This window comes from Elaeis guineensis, chromosome 4 (genome assembly GCF_000442705.2).
Source record: "Elaeis guineensis isolate ETL-2024a chromosome 4, EG11, whole genome shotgun sequence".
Classification (NCBI taxonomy): domain Eukaryota; kingdom Viridiplantae; phylum Streptophyta; class Magnoliopsida; order Arecales; family Arecaceae; genus Elaeis; species Elaeis guineensis.
This window is the reverse complement of record NC_025996.2, coordinates 16,865,464-16,887,843: the sequence shown is the minus strand read 5'-3', so window position 1 is coordinate 16,887,843 and position 22,380 is coordinate 16,865,464. Positions and strand designations below refer to the sequence as shown.

The 22,380-nt window shown below is 38.7% G+C and overlaps 2 protein-coding genes across 3 annotated transcripts in view; both read right to left on the bottom strand.

Annotated features, from left to right (window-relative positions):
* The window catches only part of LOC105043642 (uncharacterized), a 197,448-nt gene that overhangs the window by 161,231 nt on the left and 13,837 nt on the right, over positions 1-22,380 (bottom strand). The gene's annotated exons all lie outside the window — the stretch shown is intronic.
* On the bottom strand, positions 13,363-15,792 carry LOC140856887 (expansin-B18-like). Its single transcript, XM_073255102.1, has 4 exons — positions 15,518-15,792; positions 15,283-15,395; positions 14,991-15,184; positions 13,363-13,962 (listed from the first exon to the last, which is right to left on the bottom strand). The coding sequence occupies exons 1-4, from the start codon at positions 15,711-15,713 to the stop codon at positions 13,626-13,628; spliced, it is 840 nt and encodes a 279-aa protein (XP_073111203.1). The 5' UTR covers positions 15,714-15,792; the 3' UTR covers positions 13,363-13,625.

Genomic DNA, 22,380 nt, shown 5'->3' with positions numbered 1-22,380 from the left:
AAAATGCTGGGTCAGATGGTTTCCCATCAACCTTCTTTCAAGAATTCTGATTCTTGATCAAAGAAGATCTATGCAAACTCTTCAATGCGATTCATTCTGATTCGATAAACTTACAAAGGCTAAATTACTCATTCATTGCTTTGATATCGAAAAAACAAGAATGCAGAAATGTTTGAAAATATAGACTGATCTATTTGATTGATGGGCTAATGAAGATTTTCTCAAAGACTCTTTCCAAAAGATTATCCAAACACATGGGAGCCCTTATTTCTGATTTTCAATCAGCATTTATTCATAGCAGATAAATTATGGATAGTCACACTTTAGCAATGGAACTGATCTCTTACTCGAAGAAATCTAAGACCAAAGGATTGCTATTTAAGATAGATTTTGAGAAAGCATTTGATAATATCAATTGAAAATTTCTTATGCTTCTTTTGAAACATAGAGGATTTGGAATGAAGTAGTGTTCTTGGATTCACAGCATCATTCATACCAGCAAATTGGCACCCATTATCAACAGGCTGGTAAACGACAAAATGGATTAAAGCTGGTCGAGGATTAAAACAAGGAGACCTGTTGTCTCCTTTCTTATTCATTTTAATTTCAGATGTTTTTGACAGAATATTTAAAGTAGCGGCAACAAATAGGTTGATCGTTGGACTTGGCACATCAAACATCTCGAAAGACATCCACTGCATACAATATGCAGAGGACACCTGTTATAGCCCAAACCCGTTTCAGCCCAGCAGATTAAAGCCCAAAACGGAAAAAAAAAAAAAAACAGGAGAATTCAATATCGGGAAGAAGACTCCCATCGGGAGTCTCCTTCTCCGACGAAATCTGGACGGAATCAGGACTCCTAGGACCCCTCGGAGTCCTAGGGTCCTCTATAAGTAGACCCCTCCCCCTTGAGACCGAAGAACGGCCTCCTCCCTCTCTCTTTCTCTCCGTTTTTTTCGAAGAAGAGCCGCGGACACCGTTGTGAATTCCGTCGTGATTGCCCGCCGACGAAGTCCCAAGAGGCTGAGGTAAGTTCCTCTCTTCCTCCTCTCCTTCTTCTCCTTCCTCCCATGCTCCTGTGCATGGCTGCCGGCGACGAATGTCGCCGATCTACCGACGGGAAAGAGACTATGTTTTTGAGTCTCTTTTCCTTGAAATCTCCGGCGCCGGCGATCGGAATTGACTACCGGCCCTGTTTCCTCCGTGACCGGGGGAGATGGCCCGTCGGCCGCCGGCCTCCGCCGTGGCAGCCACGGCCCGAACGGCCGATTGAGGCCTGAGGACAAGAGTCCTCTGTTCCGGCGCGGGAAGAAGAAGAAGAAAAATAAGAAAAGAAAAAAAAGAAGAAAAGGAAAAGAAAAAGAAGAAAAAGAAAAAAAAAAGAAAAGAAGGGGTGGAGAGAGAGAAACTCTCTCTCTCTCTAGATTTTAGGATTTATGGAATTAATTAATTAAAAATTAAAAAAAAAATTAGCAATAAAAATAAAAATAAAATTAGGGTGTCCATGGGTTAATTCGAAAATCGGGATGCTGTCGACGAATTGATCCTAGTGGACACATTAGATTTTAATAATTTAGTTATTTTTAATTTGATGAAAATTTGATTTAAAATATGATATTTGACGTATCAGGTTCTGAGAAGGATTTTCGAGATCCCTAGAATTTTTAGTTTGGACTTTCTTTTGAGGTAAGTAGTGTTTATTTTTACTGAATTTATCTGGTATATTATGAATTAAATAAATTTATGCATGCTTGCGATTGAAATTATTTATTGAAATAACTGCTGAAAATTATTTATGATTGAAGTTATTTGTTGAGTAATTATTACGATGATATATGATCTCAAAGAATGTTATAATTGATTTGACTCGAATATCAATTAATTTTATTATTCTTGAAAATAATATATGAATTGGAAGACGATATGAAATTGACAACCTGACTGTGTTGAGGACCCCGCCAATGGGGGCATATACGTTGGCAATTGACTGTCCTGAGGATTTATGTCGCCAGTGAGACCAGCGACATGTCGCCAGATAGACCAGCGACAAAATCGCCAGCTAGACCAGCGGTTCCAAAGGACTTGGCTGCCAGATGATTCGCAGCCCACCGCAAGCAGATACGCGGTATTATGATCCTGCCACAGGGATAATGTGGTCATAGTCATAGTTGGTAAGAAGAATTTAAGAAATTGATGAATTTAAGAAGAAAAGCATAATTGGAAATTATGATGAATTGACTTTTATATGATTGACAGTATAATTATGATTTCATGAAATTACATATTGATTTGTGATGCATAGTATTATTTGCCTGATTATTCAGTTAAAGGTATACACTGCTTACTGGGCTATTTAGCTCATGATAAGTTTTATGTTTTCTTACAGATCCGAAAAATTAGCATGATGCGAGTTTTCGGTTGGGAGAGCGATTAGAGATGGAGTTAACTCATTGATTTAGGATTCTCTCAGAATTGATTCAAGACCTTTAGTTTTGTTTTTAGTATTGACTTTGTCAGACAGTTACTTTCTTTTGAACACTTAGTTTTGATTTGTTATTTGAACCAAGGTTTGATTATTGAATAAAGAATAAATTTATTTAACTATTTGTGAAGATATCATGATGAGATGCCTTGCATGCTTATGGGAAAAGTATTCTATAAGTATGCGGCGGTTGCCATGACCCTCGATTCACAATCTCGGGTCGGGGGCGTGACAATTAATATGGTATCAGAGCATAAGTAGATAGATAGAGACATGTAGAATAAAGTGAGTGATGGGTAGACATTAGGAAATTGAAAGGTTAAGTTATGATAATTATGATTTGACTTGTCACAAGTTATAACCTTATTAAGGATAAGTTATTATCTCAAATCTAACATAGGACAATATGCCTCCGCGACGAGCGAGGAATACTCAAGGAACGGTAGGAGGGACATCAAATCCACTTGGCGATAATACTCTCCAATTAAACAGCGGTACAACTCAGCAGGAGGGAATCCATGATCCTACCAGAAATACTCCGACAGCACAGGAACCGAACATGACTCAACTAATGCAAACTCTGATCGGAGTAGTTCAAACACAACAACAGTTACTTCAACAACAACATGCACAGCCACATCAGCATTTTCCACCGGCACCTGGACATGGAGAACATCCGATGCAAAGAAACAATATCGTCGAATTTAAGAAGCTAGCCCCTCCAGCCTTCAAAGGGACCATCGAGCCACAAGAAGCAGATAACTGGATTATGGAAATGGAGAAGGCCTTCGCCGTGCAAGAATGCCAAGATGAAGAGAAGATCCGCTATACAGCATATCTGTTACAAGGCGAGGCATACAACTGGTGGCGTATACTGAAACAAAAATATGAGCACGATGGGATACCACTCACTTGGGAGAGATTTCGAGATGAATTCTTTGACAAGTATTTCCCCCGAAGTGTCAGAATACAGAAAGAACAGGAGTTCATTCACCTGAGACAGGGTAACAGATCCGTTGCAGAATATGAAGCCAAATTCATGGAGTTAGCCAAATTTGTTTCGAGACTAGTTGAAATTGAGCAAGACAGAGTACATAAATTTGAAATGGGACTGAAGATAGAAATCAGGAGACAGATTGTACCCTATGAGCTAAATACCTATGCCTCAGTTGTGAACAAAGCTCTACTAATTGAGAGAGAAGCTAATGAAGCTCATGCGGAGCGTGAACGGAATCAGAAGAAGAGAAATAGGTTTAGTGGAACTCAAGGACGAAACCAGAACAATAAGGTTCCAGCAAAGAAGCCAACAACTGATAAGAATCGTGAGAATGAGACAGCTAAATGTTCGAGATGTGGCCGAAGAGAGCATGAGACTTCTAATTGCCCATGGAATACTGGTTCGTGTTTTAGATGTGGCCAGAAAGGACACAAGATTGCAGATTGCCCACAGATGGACGAAAATAGATCAACACAGGCAAAGGACGGAGGTCAAAGGCCGAAAACTCAAGGAAGAATCTATGCCCTCACACAACAAGATGCTCAGGCCTCCAATGCTGTAGTGACAGGTACCATTCCTGTATCTGGTATTCATGCTTCAGTTTTGTTTGATTCTGGTGCTACACACTCCTTTATATCCACTACTTTTATTAGACAGCATGGTATAGGTTGTGAACCCATGAAAACCAAATTATATGTTGAGACACCAGTTGGCGGTATTTTGAGTACCGAAAGTGTGTGCAAGTCATGTAGTATCAAGATAGGAGAAAGAGAATTATCGACAGATTTGGTGGTCCTGGATATGCATGATTTCGATGTCATTCTAGGAATGGATTGGCTGGCTACCTATCATGCCTCTGTGGATTGTCATGGAAAGAGAGTGAATTTTCACATACCGGGAGAATTAACTTTTAGTTTTGATGGAAGTACAGGAACCACCCCTCCACGTATTATTTCACTTGAACAAGCTAGACAGATGATAAGAAAGGGATGTAGAGGTTACCTAGTATCAATAAAGAATAAAGAACATGATGAATTGAAGTTACAGGATATTCCTATCGTAAATAAATTTTCGGACGTATTCATTGATGATTTAGTCGGACTACCCCCAGATAGAGAGATTGAATTTACTATTGAGTTGGCACCTAATACTTTCCAAAGCTCCTTACAGAATGGCCCCTATGGAATTAAAGGAGTTAAAAGATCAATTACAGGATTTATTGGATAAAGGTTTTATAAGGCCTAGTGTATCTCCTTGGGGAGCTCCAATCTTATTTGTGAAGAAGAAAGATGGTAGTATGAGACTCTGTATCGACTATAGAGAATTGAATAAAAATACTATCAGAAATAAGTATCCTCTACCCTGAATTGATGATTTGTTTGATCAGTTACAAGGTGCACAAGTCTTTTCTAAAATTGATCTTCGTTCAGGGTATCATCAGTTAAAAATTAAAATAGAGGACATACCAAAGACGGCATTTAGAACTCGTTATGGACATTATGAATTTTTAGTGATGCCTTTTGGGTTAACCAATGCTCCAGCAGCTTTTATGGATTTAATGAACAGAATATTCAGATCTTATCTAGATAAATTTGTTGTCGTATTTATTGATGATATCTTGATATATTCAAAAAGTAAATTGGAGCATGAAGAGCATTTACGGTGTGTACTTCAAATATTGAGGAAAGAAAAACTTTATGCCAAATTTAAGAAGTGTGAATTTTGGTTGGACAAAATAGCCTTTTTAGGACACATCGTATCTAAAGATGGAATTTCTGTGGATCCAACAAAAGTGGAAGCTGTGATGCAGTGGAACAGACCTACAAATATTTCTGAGATTCGAAGTTTTCTGAGAATGGCAGGGTATTATAGACGATTTGTAGAAGGATTTTTCCGCATAGCTGCACCTTTGACTCGTCTTACTCAAAAAGGGATTAAATTCGAGTGGTCTGAAGTTTGTGAATAGAGTTTTCAAGAATTAAAACAACGATTAGTGTCAGCCCCTATCCTTACTATACCAACAGGAGATGAAGGTTTCACAATTTATAGTGATGCATCTAAAAAGGGACTCGGATGTGTATTGATGCAACATGGTAAGGTAGTAGCCTATGCCTCAAGACAACTGAAACCATATGAACAAAATTATCCGACACATGATTTGGAATTAGCTGCAGTGATTTTTGCCCTAAAAATTTGGAGACATCACTTATACGGTGTGCAGTGCGAAGTGTTTACTGATCATAAGAGTTTGAAGTATATTTTTACACAGAAAGAATTAAACATGAGACAGAGAAGGTGGTTAGAACTATTAAAGGATTATGATTTAACAATCAATTATCATCCGGGAAAAGCTAATGTTGTTGCTGATGCCCTTAGTAGGAAATCTGTGGGAAATATGACAGTTTTAATCACACACCAAAGTCAATTGTTAAAGGATATAAGAAAACTGAAATTAGACATCCGAATATATGACTCAACAGTACGGTTAGCCAACTTAAGGGTTCAGCCAACGCTCATAGAAAGAATTACAGTTGCCCAGAATAATGATCCACAACTAATGAAAATAAGAGATTCAGTGGAAGCTGGTGTTCAATCTAAATTCAAGATACATGAAGACGGTTCGTTAAGGTTCGACAACAGGATTTGCGTACCCAATGATTCAGCACTCAAGCATGAAATACTTCAGGAGGCACATCAGACCGGTTATACAGTTCATCCGGGAGGTACTAAGATGTATAGAGACTTAAAAGAAATGTACTGGTGGAATAATATGAAGAGAGAGATTGCTCAATTCGTGGCTCAATGTTTGGTGTGTCAACAAGTTAAAGCTGAACATCAGAGACCGGCGGGACTACTTCAACCTCTTGATATTCCAGTTTGGAAGTGGGAACATATCACTATGGATTTTGTAACTGGACTACCGAAGACTCTCAGTAAAAATGATGCAGTCTAGGTGATTGTGGATCGATTGACAAAGTCTGCACACTTTCTACCAATTAGAGTTGGATTTACCTTGGAAAGACTAGCAAAGCTGTATATGAAAGAAATTGTAAGACTACATGGAATTCCAGTGACCATCGTATCGGATCGAGACACCAGATTTGTATCACAGTTTTGGAAGAGCTTACACAAGGCATTAGGAACAAAATTGAACTTCAGTACAGCCTTTCATCCACAGACTGATGGTCAGTCAGAGAGAACTATTCAGATCTTAGAAGATATGTTGAGAACTTGTATTTTGGATATGAAGAGTTCATGGGATGAGCATCTACCTTTGATTGAGTTCGCTTACAATAACAGTTATCAGGCTAGCATTGGTATGGCACCTTACGAAGCTTTATATGGTAGAAGATGTCGATCACCGATTCACTGGGATGATGTCGGTGAGCGAAGAATATTGGGTCCTGAACTTGTTCAACAAGCAGTCGAGAAGATTCAATTAATTAAAGAACGACTTTGGGCAGCACAAAGCAGACAGAAAAGCTATGCAGATAACAGGAGACGAAAATTAGAATTTCAAGTCGGTGACCATGTATTTCTCAAAGTATCTCCTTCAAAAGGAATCTCAAGATTTGGCATTCGTGGCAAATTGAATCCCAGATATGTGGGTCCGTTTGAGATTTTGGAAAGAATTGATGAGGTGGCTTATCGACTTGCCTTACCCCCTTCACTTGCAGGAGTACATAATGTTTTTCATGTTTCTATGTTAAAGAAATATTTACCAGATCCAAGTCACATCGTGGAACTTGAACCAGTACAAGCCAGGAAGGATCTAACATATGAAGAATACCCGATACGGATCGTAGACCGTAAAGAACAGGTGCTGAGACGTCGCAACATTCCTTATGTCAAGGTACAGTAGAGTCGACATTCAGAAAGAGAAGCTACTTGGGAGCTAGAGGAAGAAATGAAGCAAAAATATCCCCAGCTCTTCGAGACTACAGGTATGAAAAATTTCGAGGACGAAATTTCTTTTTAGGGGTGAAGAATGTTATAGCCCAAACCCGTTTCAGCCCAGCAGATTAAAGCCCAAAATGAAAAAAAAAAAAAAAAACAGGGGAATTCAATATCGGGAAGAAGACTCCCGATGGGAGTCTCCTTCTCCGGCGAAATTCGGACGGAATCAGGACTCCTAGGACCCCTCGGAGTCCTAGGGTCCTCTATAAGTAGACCCCTCCCCCTTGAGACCGAAGAACGGCCTCCTCCCTCTCTCTTTCTCTCCGTTTTTCCCGAAGAAGAGCCGCGGACACCGTTGTGAATTCCGTCGTGATTGCCCACCAACGAAGTCCCAAGAGGCTGAGGTAAGTTCCTCTCTTCCTCCTCTCCTTCTTCTCCTTCCTCCCATGCTCCTGTGCATGGCTGCCGGCGACGAATGTCGCCGATCTACCGACGGGAAAGAGACTCTGTTTTGAGTCTCTTTTCCTTGAAATCTCCGGCGCCGGCGATCGGAATTGACCGCCGGCCCTGTTTCCTCCGTGACCGGGGGAGATGGCCCGTCGGCCGTCGGCCTCCGCCGTGGCAGCCACGGCCCGAACGGTCGATTGAGGCCTGAGGACAAGAGTCCTCTGTTCCGACGCGGGAAGAAGAAGAAGAAAAAGAAGAAAAGAAAAAAAAAGAAGAAAAGGAAAAGAAAAAGAAGAAAAGAAAAAAAAGAAGAAAAGGAAAAGAAAAAGAAGAAAAAAAAAAAAGAAAAGAAGGGGTGGAGAGAGAGAAACTCTCTCTCTAGATTTTAGGATTTATGAAATTAATTAATTAAAAATTAAAAAAAAAATTAGCAATAAAAATAAAAATAAAATTAGGGTGTCCATGGGTTAATTCGAAAATCGGGATGCTGTCGATGAATTGATCCTAGTGGAGACATTAGATTTTAATAATTTAGTTATTTTTAATTTGATGAAAATTTGATTTAAAATATGATATTTGACGTATCAGGTTCTGAGAAGAATTTTCGAGATCCCTAAAATTTTTAGTTTGGACTTTCTTTTGAGGTAAGTAGTGTTTACTTTTACTGAATTTATCTGGTATATTATGAATTAAATAAATTTATGCATGCTTGCGATTGAAATTATTTATTGAAATAACAGCTGAAAATTATTTATGATTGAAGTTATTTATTGAGTAATTATTATGATGATATATGATCTCAAAGAATGTTATAATTGATTTGACTCGAATATCAATTAATTTTATTATTCTTGAAAATAATATATGAATTGGAAGACGATATGAAATTGACAACCTGACTGTGTTGAGGACCCCGCCAATGGGGGCATATACGTTGGCAATTGACTGTCCTGAGGATTTATGTCGCCAGTGAGACCAGCGACATGTCGCCAGATAGACCAGCGACAAAACCGCCAGCTAGACCAGCGGTTTCAAAGGACTTGGCTGCCAGATGATTCGCAGCCCACCGCAAGCAGATACGCGGTATTATGACCCTGCCACAGGGATAATGTGGTCATAGTCATGGTTGGTAAGAAGAATTTAAGAAATTGATGAATTTAAGAAGAAAAGCATAATTGGAAATTATGATGAATTGACTTTTATATGATTGACAGTATGATTATGATTTCATGAAATTACATATTGATTTGTGATGCATAGTATTATTTGCCTGATTATTCAGTTAAAGGTATATACTGCTTACTGGGCTATTTAGCTCATGATAAGTTTTATGTTTTCTTACAGATCCGGAAAATTAGCATGATGCGGGTTTTCGGTTGGGAGAGCGATTAGAGATGGAGTTAACTCATTGATTTAGGATTCTCTCAGAATTGATTCAAGACCTTTAGTTTTGTTTTTAGTATTGACTTTGTCAGACAGTTACTTTCTTTTGAACACTTAGTTTTGATTTGTTATTTGAACCAAGATTTGATTATTGAATAAAGAATAAATTTATTTAACTATTTGTGAAGATATCATGATGAGATGCCTTGCATGCTTATGGGAAAAATATTTTATAAGTATGCGGCGGTTGCCATGACCCTCGATTCACAATCTCGGATCGGGGGCATGACAACACCATCATCATATCTCCAACATAGAATTTATTTTATACTCCTTCGAACTTCTTGTAGGCCTGAAGATCAACTTTGAAAAGAGTACATTAATTGGTATTGAATTGTCAGAAAAAAATATAAAAGCTTTTGCCAGAATCCTAGGATGCTCTACTTCCTCTCTTCCTTCCAAATATCTGGGTTTTCCTTTATATCACTCCAAACCCAAGAGATAAGATTAGATGTTCATCATAGAAAAAATTGACAAGAAGCTAAATGCATGGAAAGAAAAAATGCTTTCCATTGGAGGCAGACAAACCCTTGTAAATGCAGTTTTGAGTTCCATACCAACCTATTGGATGGCCCCTTTCCAACTACCTCAAGATGTAATGCACAGAATAGATAGAAAAAGACGAGAATTCCTCTGGAGGGGAGACAAACCCTACTTAATTTGGGGGTCATTGTTTGGTGAGATGGAAAAATGTATATCGACCAAAATTCCTTGGGGGGATGGGAGGAGTCGTAGATTTAAGAATTTTTAAAGAATGTCTTCTAACCAAAAGATGGTGGTGCCTCCTCCAAGATCAGTCAAAAATCTGGAACAAACTTGTGTTGAAGTTGTACTATCAAAACGACCCTCCAAACATCAAGGAACCACGCAATATTACCTATGCATCATCAGTTTGGAAAAGCATTCTCAAGGTTCAAAACATGTTCTTTCTGAGTTGCATCTTTCAAGTGGGCAAAGAAAATTTAACTTCCTTTTGGAAGGATCACTGGATTGGTAATTCAAACCTTAAAGAAAAATTTCCAGACTTGTTTTTCTTATCCACATCACCTGATAGCTCAGTGGCAGAATTTTTTGACAGAAAAGATCTAATAATACTGTTTAGAGCCCCTCTAAATGACTTTGGTCAATTCAGATATGAGCAGCTTAGGAATCTTCTTCAAACTGCTGCATCTAAAGAAGGACAAGATTCAGTAATTTGGAAATGAGATTCAAAAGGAAGGTTCTTGGTCAAAAATCTCTATACCCACTAAACTCATGGAGGAGTGTTATTCTAATCTATTAAAAAGTTATGGTCCATATCTTCCCCAACCAAAGTTAAAGTCTTTAACTAGCTTCTCATTCAAGATAGCGTACTCACTATAGAGAATCTGAGGAAACACCACACGCAAGCTCTCTCGTGTTGTCCATTATGTGTAAATCATGAGGAATCAGCTGATCATCTAATGATTTTATATAGTTACTTCAATGCAATTTGGCAGCGTATTGCAAACCAACTTCAGATACGGATTGCTTTCATTTCCATTATCTAGTTATGGGATGATCATAAACGAATAATACCCAACAACATCAGCCCTTAAATCTGGGACACAATAGTTGCATCTGTTTGTTGGATTCTATGAAAAACAGAAGAATATTCACCTTTGAAGCTTTCCTTCCCAATGCCACATACTCATTTCTGCTCATCATGCTTGCCGAATAGACCTCATGTTGTGATCGCCAAACTAAGTTGGAAATTGACAAAGCTCTTAGAGCTCTTAAACAGAGCATGAATGAAAACGTAAGCAATCACCATAGAAGTTAAGAGACGACCGAAAACACTATAATATTGAGTGTTCATTTCATAATCATTTCTCTTACTACATGTCATCTATTCAGACGCTTGCATGGAATTTGAGTCATGATCCTAAACATCTTCAATAGATGTCTTGTAATCCCATACACTGCAACATTGTACATCACATTCTTTTTTTAATGAATCGGATGGATCTCTCTCCCATTTTCTATCAAAAAAAATATTGGGTCAGACTATATGAAACAAAAATTCATGTTTGACTGGCTAAATACGTGTATCTGTCACATAACAAAAGTAGCCAAGGGTCAAAAAAAAAAAAGAAAAGCTTTCTAACAGATCTTAATGCATTTTTTGTATATTTTAAGACTGTGTCCCATATGTTCCTTTACCTATGCAGTGCTAGTACAAAAAGGCACAATGCTTAATTACATACTTGGGTAGCTATTCAAAGCTTAATAAAATGTTTTTTTTCTGAATAAAATTTGCTTCTAGTTTACAGACAATTTGTACTATAGCATGCAATTGTCAAAATCTACAACATTGAGGATAAGGTCAGAATAAATGAGTGATCAGTTCCCTTAAAAGCAATTCATTTAATAGTCCTGCGGTACTTTTTTTTTGGGTATAGTCCTACAGTACTTAACAATGGGCGTCAAACACATGAAGTCTTGGAACGAAGCACCAATAAATTGTACAAACGAATGGTAAGTACAATGTTTTCGTTGATTCCTGTGATTCATCAGCAAAGAGAACTGCAATAACACATCCATTCGAGCATCCTGTAATCTTCTTGTTCATGGGAATCCAAAAAAGAAAATTTTAAAATTTTTTTAATTTTTTTTTAAATATTTTAATTTTATTTTTTAATTTTATCATTTAAATATTTATAATATCATTAACTTTTTCATCATCGTACTTTTATTTTTTTGATCATTGGACTCCTAATTATAAATTTTAATGGATTAGTACAAACTCAAATGATTATATGCATTTAATCTAATTTTTATTTTCTAATCATTAAGCTCCTTATTAAAGGTCTTAATAGGTTAATAAAAATCTAAATGTTCATAAATGGTCATATTGAATGGCTATAAAAGGATAATTTTGATACCTAATTTGATATGTCCTATCTAAGCCTCTTGCCCTCTTGCTCTCTTGTTTTGATTTTTTCTTTTTAAATATTTTTCATGTGATTATTTTTCTGTATACCAAAAGGATCTCTATCAATCTCCTTTATGTTCGTGCTCATAAGTAAAGGATTTCAATCATATTTTGAAATGATTTTTTTGATTTTTTTCAACATAAGAGATGGATATATTGTCCAACATATTTTCGAGTTTGATTATTTTTATTTTTTGATATTTTGTAAGTCATTTATAATTTTTTTATAATAAAATTTTATTATTTTTTTAATTTTTTAAAATTATATCATAAATCCTATTTCAACACCATGTGATATAGACCACTTTAGATTGTCTCCGTCCTATACTAGCTCTTTAACAAGGTGCGCGCAAGATAGAAGAAATGATTTCCCCTCTTGAATAGATCAGGTCATGCGCTCACGCTATAAGTTTTCGGCAGAAATTTTCAAACTTTTATGCCCAGTTTCTTTGTTCAATTATAGGTTTATCTTTATTCTTCTTCTTCTTCTTTTCTTTTCTTTTTTTTTTTTTTTTTTGATTGAATCAATGATAGGGTTATCCTAGCTTGCTCTGGTCAAAACTTGGAACAGTGTTAACAAGCAGCCAACTAACAGAGCACGACTTTTGAGGCGGTCGGTCCGCTAACTTCCTGCGTGTCGGTTCGTTTTTTTTTTTTTTTTTTTTTTTTGGTAAAACTGAATCTCGGTTCGTTGAAAGCGAGGGGCCTCCCGTAATTAACCGAGCCGTTGATGGTGGCTCCTGGCCGTTGAACTCCACACACAGGGAAAACCTAACTTGCGTCAGCACGCGATCCGACGGCTCGGATCGAGTCCTTGATGAACTGATCGATGACAGGAGCCGTAATCTTTGGCCAGGTTTAAGGTTTCACCCACTCATTCGGCAGCAAGACCTGGGACATTGGGCTTTCTTACAAGCAAGCAGCCAACGGTGAACGTTCTGCCTCTTTAAGTTTACTTCGCCAAATAAATCGCAATGCCCATGTCGATGAGACGGATGCCATTTGTACCCTACATGGCATATCTCTTAGCTGGTTGTGATTAGCAACTGGACCACTCTAAACACAACCCGTTTTTTTTTTTGATTTAAAGGGAGGAAAAGATTTGTTTTTCACTATATTCTTTACAGACAACCTTCTAATTTTAGATTCTTCGTCAAGAAGTGAACAGCACATACCATTTGAATGACATGGTAACAAATTGGATTGCGGAGGGGAGAACATATATACCCGCCTCCTCTTTACTCCACATCCAGTTTTATTTCTTAAGCTATAATTAACACCATACTACCAAGGGTCTCACATACCCACATGCAGACCCAACGCAGCCCTTCACGTGCGTATATTTACATAGTAAAATAGTAATAAGATATTCTTATAGCCCCCAAATTAAGAGTACTAGCTAGTTAGGTATTGTAGTTAACCACAGATCTATATGTCGCACCCGGCTGCCATCCCACCGGAATCACATTATTAGCCACAAGCGTCTTGCCGGACTCGTCCGATGTCAACCGGAAGGAGAAGGGTGCTTGCAACGTTGAGCCTGAGTCCAGCCTCCAAACTGCACCCCATGAATGTTGCATCGGGAGCCATGCGTCAGATTCCGGCGATCCCTGCTTGAGATCGACTGCTGCAAGATCTCCATCCCCATCTTCGTACAAGATATGAACAGCAAGGTAGTTGGTGTTCGAGCCTGCGTCCACCTGGAAGGTGACGTCAACACCGGGATAGTTGCAACCCACTCTGCGAGGCCACATGAAGAGCTTGGTTAGTGTACATGTTATCTTTTTTTGATTTAACTGAAGCAAATACAGTTCTAGGGTAAAGTCGAATGTTGGAAGCGAAGCAAGGAAAGAGATCGGAAATCCTCAGACTCTATTCACCTTTTTTTTGTTTTGTTTTGTTTGGACGTGTCAACTTGATGACTCATTAGAAATTAATATTTGATTGATCTAACTATCTATGATTAATTTTTTTAATTAAATTTTCTAATAACAATGAAAAAATATATAAAAATCATGGATTTAATTGTTGCAAATATATGCAAAAAAAATAAAAGAATAATATGATAAAAATGGTCATCCAATATTCCATGGAAGTCAACGCAATCAATCGTACCGAGCCATTTAGTCTAAAAATATACATAGTATAATTAAACTAATTCAAAGAGGATAAACACTCAAGCTTTTAGATCTTCTTGCTTATTACTTATGATTAATTAGTTACTTGCACATATACAAGAAAATTGCATCCATCTCTAGTCAATTATTTGTGGAGAAATAGAAATTAATCTGCTCTGCATCATTTAATTTCTCGACTTTCAATTCTCACAAACTCGATCATGACGTACACTAACCTGCCAACAACTCTGTCTAACTTTGCTCAACTTGATCAAGTTAAATTCTTGAATAATGAAAAAAATAAAAACATGACAGCCAATTCTTTCCTCGGTGATTCAACAGGCCAAGTCTTGCTCACTTTTCAATATCGTTCCGATTATCTCGACTTTTGACTCGATAGCCTAAATTTTTTTGATCCAAATCAATTGAGTCACGAGTTGACTCATTTTCCAAATTTGCATTGTGTTGCACTTAGCAAATAGTTACTCAAAATCTTGGACCCTTGCATGCTTGGACTTTAAATTTAGCATTCAAAACACACCATCCTTTCTTTAGCTATATACGCTATGGTAACTTAGAAAGTCTGTAGCACTTTTCTAATTCGTTCATTCATCATAGCGATCATGCTACTCCATTCCATGGGAAATCTACCTGGTGTAAAGTACTTGGAGCACTCCGGCATTGCGAAGCTGATCGGCTTGGCCGGATAATGCCATGGCCCCATACGCGGTACCACTCATGTCGAAGTGAACGGGCTCCGCAGTACATGCACCGCCAGGGCACTCGTCCGTGATCACGACCGTTACCGGGTTCCCCGAGCACGCAGCGTTTTCTGTGCACTTCACCTGATCATGTTAAATGTTGCAAAGCGATGGTTAGACCAGAAAGAGCATGGGGATCGGCCTTCAATAAATGTGGCATCGGTGAGTCATTATTTGTACACCTGATAGCAAGCACCGCATCCATTGCCCGACATGAAGATAGAAGGGCTTCCAGCTGCTATCATGGATGAGAATGGAGGATTCTCCACTGCATCTCCATACCCGCATGCACCACCTATATATATACATATACAAAGTAGAAGACTTGTGCTCATCATGTCATATTAAAATATAATATAATGCATTCATGTATGCTATCATATCTCATCTCCTTGGGAAGGATGAAACGGTAAGTACCATCGCTTCCAGCACCAGTAGGACTTCCATACCAGGTGGCTCCAGCCGGGGACCAACCTGAAGTCGCGATGGAGGAGGATAAGTTCAAGTTTCTAGGTTTGAAACAGTTGCAAAGGTTAAGAAGAGAGAGGAACGCTAGAAGCAAAGCAATGAAAGATGAGAAAGAAGCGAAGAATCGAGGAAGTGAGAAGGTCATGGTCACTGTTGTTAATTAAGCTAGCAAATGCTAACGAGGGATCGATGAGGAGTTGGATATGGGTTTCAAAAGAGAGTATCGAGGGAGTGGTATTTATAAAGCGGAGCTGAGAATTGGGTCGAACTGGATAGCATGGTGGATAGGTGTGGTTTCTTTCTTTCCGACGTGTATGCCATAAATTATGCAAGAGGATTTTCTACTGGCTGGCTTTCTTCATTTTACTGACATGGCTACAGAGGTAGACTAGGATATTTTTTTCGATTAATTTATTGGTTCCATGTGACATAGAAGACTCTGGGATTGTCTCCGTCCTAAACTAGCTAGCTAGTTAACAAGTTGTGCGCAGGGTCGAAGAAATGATTTCCCCTCTTGAACAGATCAAGTCAAGCGCTCACGCTACAAGTTTAGGGTGGAAATTTTCACACTTTTATGCCCAGTTTCTTGGTTCAATTATAGGTTTTTTTTTTTTTATGGAATTAATGATACGGTTATCATAGCTTGCTCCTGTCAAAACTTGGAACAGTGTTAACAAGCAACTAACTAACAGCACACGACTTTTGAGGCGGTCGGTCCGTTGAGTTCCTGAATCTCGGTTCGTTGAAAGCGAGGGGCTTCCCGTTAACCAAGCCGTCGATGGTGGCTCCTGGCCGTTGAACTCCACACATGGGGAAAAGCTAATTTGCGTCAGCACCCGATCGGACGGCTCGAATCGAATCCTTGCTGAACTGATCTATGACAGGAGCCGTAATCTTTGGCCAGGTTTAAGGTTTTTATCCCCCCTTCACCCACTCATTTGGCAGCAAGACCTGGGACATTGGGCTTTCTTACAAGCAAGTGGCCAATGGTGAACGTACTTAGCCCTGATCATGTATTCATGTGCGAGATGTAATAATTAATTAAAAGCTTACATTATAACCTACCCAAAGATATGTTAATTACCCTGTACTTCTGCACTTTTGGACAAGGGTTTTTTCTTTCATGCAGAAGAAAGATTTACCTTCCTTCGCAGGAATCTACTTTTGGATCAAATAATCATCACTTTGAGATCTGTATGAGATGTGATCCAATGATAAACTACAAAGACACAACCCAAATTGATTGAGTTCGGTCCAAGTTAAGGAACCACTAACTCCTGTGAGTCGTTCTGTTGCCGGTCAACTGCTCAGACGGTTTTTAAAACAATCACATCATTCTTAATTTAATTCACGGGTCAGGGATATAATGGGCCAGGCCAGGGCCGAGGCTCTGCAACACAAGGCCCTGGCCGAAGACCCAGACCAAACCGTCAAAGTGAGCCAATGGGCCACATATTTGCATCCCTACACACAGCCCAAATCCCATCTGCATGGGTTAGTAAATAACCTAACAATAAAATAAAATAAAATGAATAGGTAGTGGATCTTGTCGGCGCGATAGGTGGACATTGCTCCCACTAAATATTTGAATTTACTTCAAAGAGCAAACATAGTGACCGTACAAGCAAGTATCAAATAATGACGTGCAATTAATCTAAGCGTCAAATATAATTTCAAAAAAAAAAAAAAAACATACCATATATAGCATCATCAATTGGCATCGCAATTTCATGATGGTCACAATATTGAAACTAGCAAGAGAGTGTTTGAAGAGTTCTTAGTTATTTTTCCTTTTAAGACTCATCTAGGAATCATTCGGCAAAGGACAAAAAAAAGGTAGTTCTTACCCCCCCCAAAAAAAAAAAAAAAGGGTAGAGGATAACTCAGAAAATTTTTTAACTCAAAGAATATCAATGGAGAACAACGAATATTATGGAAAGAAGAAAGGCATTATTGCCCAAGTCAAATCAAGCACTATTGCTCCGGATACCTTGATCCACCGCCACATGAATAGCATTTCGTGCACTCTTGGCTATGATCAACTTATTTATTGAAGGATGAAGGTTACGGTGACATGGTATCAAACAAAGATTGTTGGTTGCGTTTCATCATTGCACTGGGCCACCTCTTTGCACGGCCATTACTTGTCCGTGCTCGCACGTACAACTATAAACATAAAACGTGTGGAGGTCGATTTCTTTTCCTCCGAGTAACCAAAGATGATGCCGCAATGGCTCATCCATTTCTTGTATTGGGGTCTATGGGTTTCAACTCCAGCCCGACCTTTAAAGTTTTTTCCGCCGACAGGTTTAAGGTGTTCTTGTACCCCCACCAGCTTTTAGAAAAGAATCTCCCTTCTTTTTTCCTGATTGGGTTGGTGGGTGTTTTAAGAAGAAGATTGATTGATGTTTCCTTCTTTTAGGCTAGGTTAGAACTATGCCCTCATTTTTGCTAGCTAAGAGAACATCGAAAAACACTTTCGGCGAGAGGGAAATGATTGTACAAAGAGGGGATCGTGTAGATAATTTGGTTATTATCAACTTGGATGGATGCAAGTATAATATAGTAAATCAACATTTTCTTGAATGCAGTTTGTAATGGATATATGTCTTTCCTTGCGAGAGAACACTGGGAAAGACTGGAAGGGTTATATGCATGAAACTATAGTAATCCTAATCAACATAGGAGAACAGGAGAAGAAGGGATAAGAGATATGATAGATAAGCTTCTTTGAAATAATTTAAATTGTAATTGGGTTTTGTGTTATGACAATTCTTTTTTGGATCAGATGTCAAAAGATTGTTAGCTCCGCTCATTATGTCGAAGACTACTTATTTAACGATTTTGAAAGTCACTTGGCACTTTCCCGTTGCTCTCAATCAACATGTAGTGGAACCTTGCCCGTTAACAAAAGAGTTTAGAAATGGTAAGGTAGCAGATGATTTAACATTTGTCCTATTCATAGTTAGGTTGACGAAAGGAAAATTTCTCTTGCCAAAGAGATCCACTTTTCCCATCTTTCTTTGATATTAATTAGGAGACTGGCTGCATGGTATGGTAATTCTGTTATCTATATACCCGTATAAGTAATTAATGATGGAATATTGTTGTCTCTACCGCCAAGAATACAAGATTTTCTTGATAACAGTCTTCGAACAAGCTCCATCCTTTAAATAGTCTTTACACCAAGACATTTGTCAGGTTGACTCGGCCAACAGAGCAGTCTCCCCTTTCCGTTTTTGCCCACGATTTTGGTTGTCAGGTTGACTCGGCCAACATAGCAGTCTCCCCTTTCCGTTTCTGCCCATGATTTTGGTGGGGCCTCTTTTTTGGCAATGCAGCGGGATTTCCTTTTCAGCGAGATTTTCTTTCCCCACGCGGGTCTCTCTTTTGGCAATGCAACGGGATTTTCTTCTTTTTTGATTCTTTCAAGAGATATTCTTCCTCTCATTCTGCTAATATATTTTTCACGAGAGAAAGAATTAAAAGGAGAAAAAGAGAGAGATTAAAAAAGCTTCTCTTTTGATGTACTATTGATTCTTACATAGTGAAAATTTCTCGCCTCCGCCCGTGGACGTAGGAGTATCTTTTTGATCTCCGAACCACGTAAATCTGTGTGTTCTTCTTCTTCCCTATATTTTTTTTTTTGTTCTGCGTTGAAGGTGCGATTCTGGTGTCCATTTATACCAGTGGCATTATTATTTGTGTTTGTGTGCGAGTTTATCCCAACAAACTGGTATCAGAGCTTGGTTATCAGATCGCTCGTTCTGTCTGCACACAAGCTCCGTTTGCTACTTTGTGAAGGATTTCAGATGGTTGCGAAGTTCGAAATCGAGAAGTTCGACCGAAATATTAGTTTCGGTATTTGGCAAGTTAAGATGCGCGCGATCTTGACGCAGCAGGGGTTGCAGAAGGCGTTACTTGGAAAGGAGAAGATGCAGGCCACATTATCTGAAGAAGAGAAACAAGAGATGGATGAGAAAGCTCTGGCTGCGATTCAGTTGTGCTTGTCGAACGAAGTTCTGCGGGAAGTCATCCATGAGAAGTCAGCGGCTGCTTTGTGGTTCAAGTTAGAGTCGTTGTACATGACAAAGTCCCTCACCAGCAAGCTACATTTGAAGCAGCGTCTCTTTATGTTGAAGATGGTTGAAGGTACATCTGTAAAAACCCATCTTGATGAATTTAATTCTATTCTTATGGATCTAGAGAATTTAGAAGTCAAGATTGAAGATGAGGATCAAGCCCTTTTATTGCTCTGCTCTTTACCACCATCATTTAAACACTTTAGAGAAACTCTACTTTATGGTAGAGATTCTATTTCTATTGAAGATGTGAAATCATCCCTATTTTCAAAAGAGTTGATGGATAGGGACTTAACTGGTGGTAACAGTGAAGGAGTTTCTGAAGGCCTTGTGGCCAGAGGCCGGTCTCAAGAGAGAACTTTTGAGAAAAAGAAGGAAGAGCGCAGATCAAAGTCAAAAAACAAGTCTAAAGTCTGCAATTACTGTAAGAAAAAGGGACACATCAAAATTGATTGTTACAAGTTGAAAAACAAACAGAAAAGAGAAGCAGAAAAATCTGAGAATGCAGCAGAGGTTGGAGTTGCAAAAGATGAGTCCTATGATTATGTTTTATCTATTAATATTGACAGATCCAAGGATGAATGGATTTTAGATTCGGGTTGCTCCTACCACATGTGTCCTTACAGGGACTGGTTCTACACCTATGAGCAGATTGATGGTGGAGTTGTCTTGATGGGGAATAATGCCCCATGCAAGACTGTTGGGATAGGTTCAATTCGAATTAAAATGCATGATGGCATAGTGAGGACATTGACACAGGTTAGACATGTTCCTGACTTGAAGAAGAATCTCATCTCCCTAGGCACCCTTGAAGCCAATGGGTGCAAGTATTCAGCTGAAGGTGGAGTTCTCAGAGTTTGTAGAGGTGCTCTTGTTTTGATGAAAGCCAAAAGGTCCAGTACTTTGTACACTTTGATGGGCACTACAGTTACAGGTGCAGCAGCTGCTGCATCCCCTTCTATGTCAGAATCAGAAGTCACTAAACTTTGGCATATGAGACTGGGACATATGAGTGAAAAGGGCATGACTATGTTGAGCAAGAGAGGCTTGCTTTGTGGTCAGAATACAGGTAAGATGGATTTTTGTGAGCATTGTATCTTTGGGAAGCAGAAGAAAGTCAGCTTTCAAACAGCAATTCACAGAACCAAGGCTACTCTGGATTATATTCATTCTGATCTTTGGGGTCCTGCCCGTGTTCCTTCTAAAGGTGGTGCCAGGTATTTTCTAACTTTTATTGATGATTATTGTAGAAAAGTTTGGGTGTTTATGCTTAAACATAAAGATGAAGTGTTCAGGCAATTCAAACAGTGGAAGGTTTTGATTGAAAAACAAACTGGGAAGAAAATTAAAAGGCTGAGGACAGATAATGGGCTTGAATTTTGCTCTGGTGAGTTTAATGAGTTTTGTAAAAATGAAGGTATTGTCAGGCACCGTACAGTGAAATACACTCCACAGCAAAATGGAGTGGCAGAGAGGATGAACAGAACTCTTTTAGAAAGAGCCCGTTGTATGTTGTCAAATGCAGGTCTTAGCAAAGACTTTTGGGCAGAGGCAGTGTCTACAGCCTGTTATTTAGTGAACCGTTCTCCAGCTACAGCCATTGCATGCAAGACTCCAGAAGAGATATGGTCAGGTGATCCTCCTGATTATTCTGATTTGAAAATTTTTGGATGTCCTGCTTATGTTCATGTTAATGATGGTAAATTAAATCCAAAAGCTAAAAATGCATTTTTCTTGGTTATGCATCAGGGGTGAAAGGATACAGGTTTTGGTGTCCTGATCCTAAATCTCCTAATTTTTTATTGAGAGAAATGTTATTTTTGATGAATCTGCAATGTTATCTCCTAGAGAGGAGAAAGTTGTTTCATCTGATGCAGGTCCTTCAGGTAATAGCATGAAACAGGTGGAGTTTGAAAGCGGTGGTTCTACTATTGTGAAGCATTCTTCCCAGCAACAACAGCAGATGACAGATTCAGCTCAGGTAGAGGAAACTCCACAAATGCAGCAGTTTTCTCTAGCTAGAGATAGGCAGAGAAGAGATATTAGACTACCTCAGAGATATGCAGATATGGTTGCTTATGCATTGTCAATTGCAGAGGAAACACTTGATGCTAATGAGCCTTCTGGGTATTCAGAGGCTATATCTCGTGAGGATTCAGCTCAGTGGATAGTTGCTATGCAGGAAGAGATTGAGTCTCTTCTGAGAAATAAAACTTGGGAGTTAGTGAAGGCTCCTAAAGGAAAGAAGATAGTTGGCTGCAAATGGGTCTTCAAGAAGAAAGAACGTACTCCAGGTGTTGAAGATGCTAGATTCAAGGCACGGTTGGTTGCAAAGGGCTACAGTCAAGTAGAAGGTATTGATTATAATGATATCTTCTCACCTGTTGTGAAACATAGTTCTATTCGTGTTTTACTAGCATTAGTTGCTTCTCATAACTTGGAGTTAGAGCAAATGGATGTAAAAACAGCCTTTCTGCATGGTGAACTTGAAGAGCAGATTTATATGCAGCAACCTGAAGGTTTCCAAGTTGAAGAAAAAGAGGACCATGTTTGTTTACTAAAAAAATTATTATATGGTTTGAAGCAATCTCCTAGACAATGGTATAGGAGATTTGATACCTTTATGACACAACATGGATACTCTAGGAGCAGTTTTGACAGTTGTGTCTACTTCAGAAAACTGTCAGGTAATTCTGTTATTTATCTGTTGTTATATGTTGATGATATGTT

What these genes read in the sequence shown, in the direction of transcription:
- LOC140856887 (XM_073255102.1), bottom strand. Translation starts at nt 15,713, where the DNA reads ATGACCTTCTCACTTCCTCGATTCTTCGCTTCTTTCTCATCTTTCATT. An exon ending in TACTGGTGCTGGAAGCGATG is followed by an intron (nt 15,396 to 15,517) that starts GTACTTACCGTT and finishes GTATATATATAG; the next exon opens with GTGGTGCATGCGGGTATGGA. An exon ending in GATGCGGTGCTTGCTATCAG is followed by an intron (nt 15,185 to 15,282) that starts GTGTACAAATAA and finishes TAACATGATCAG; the next exon opens with GTGAAGTGCACAGAAAACGC.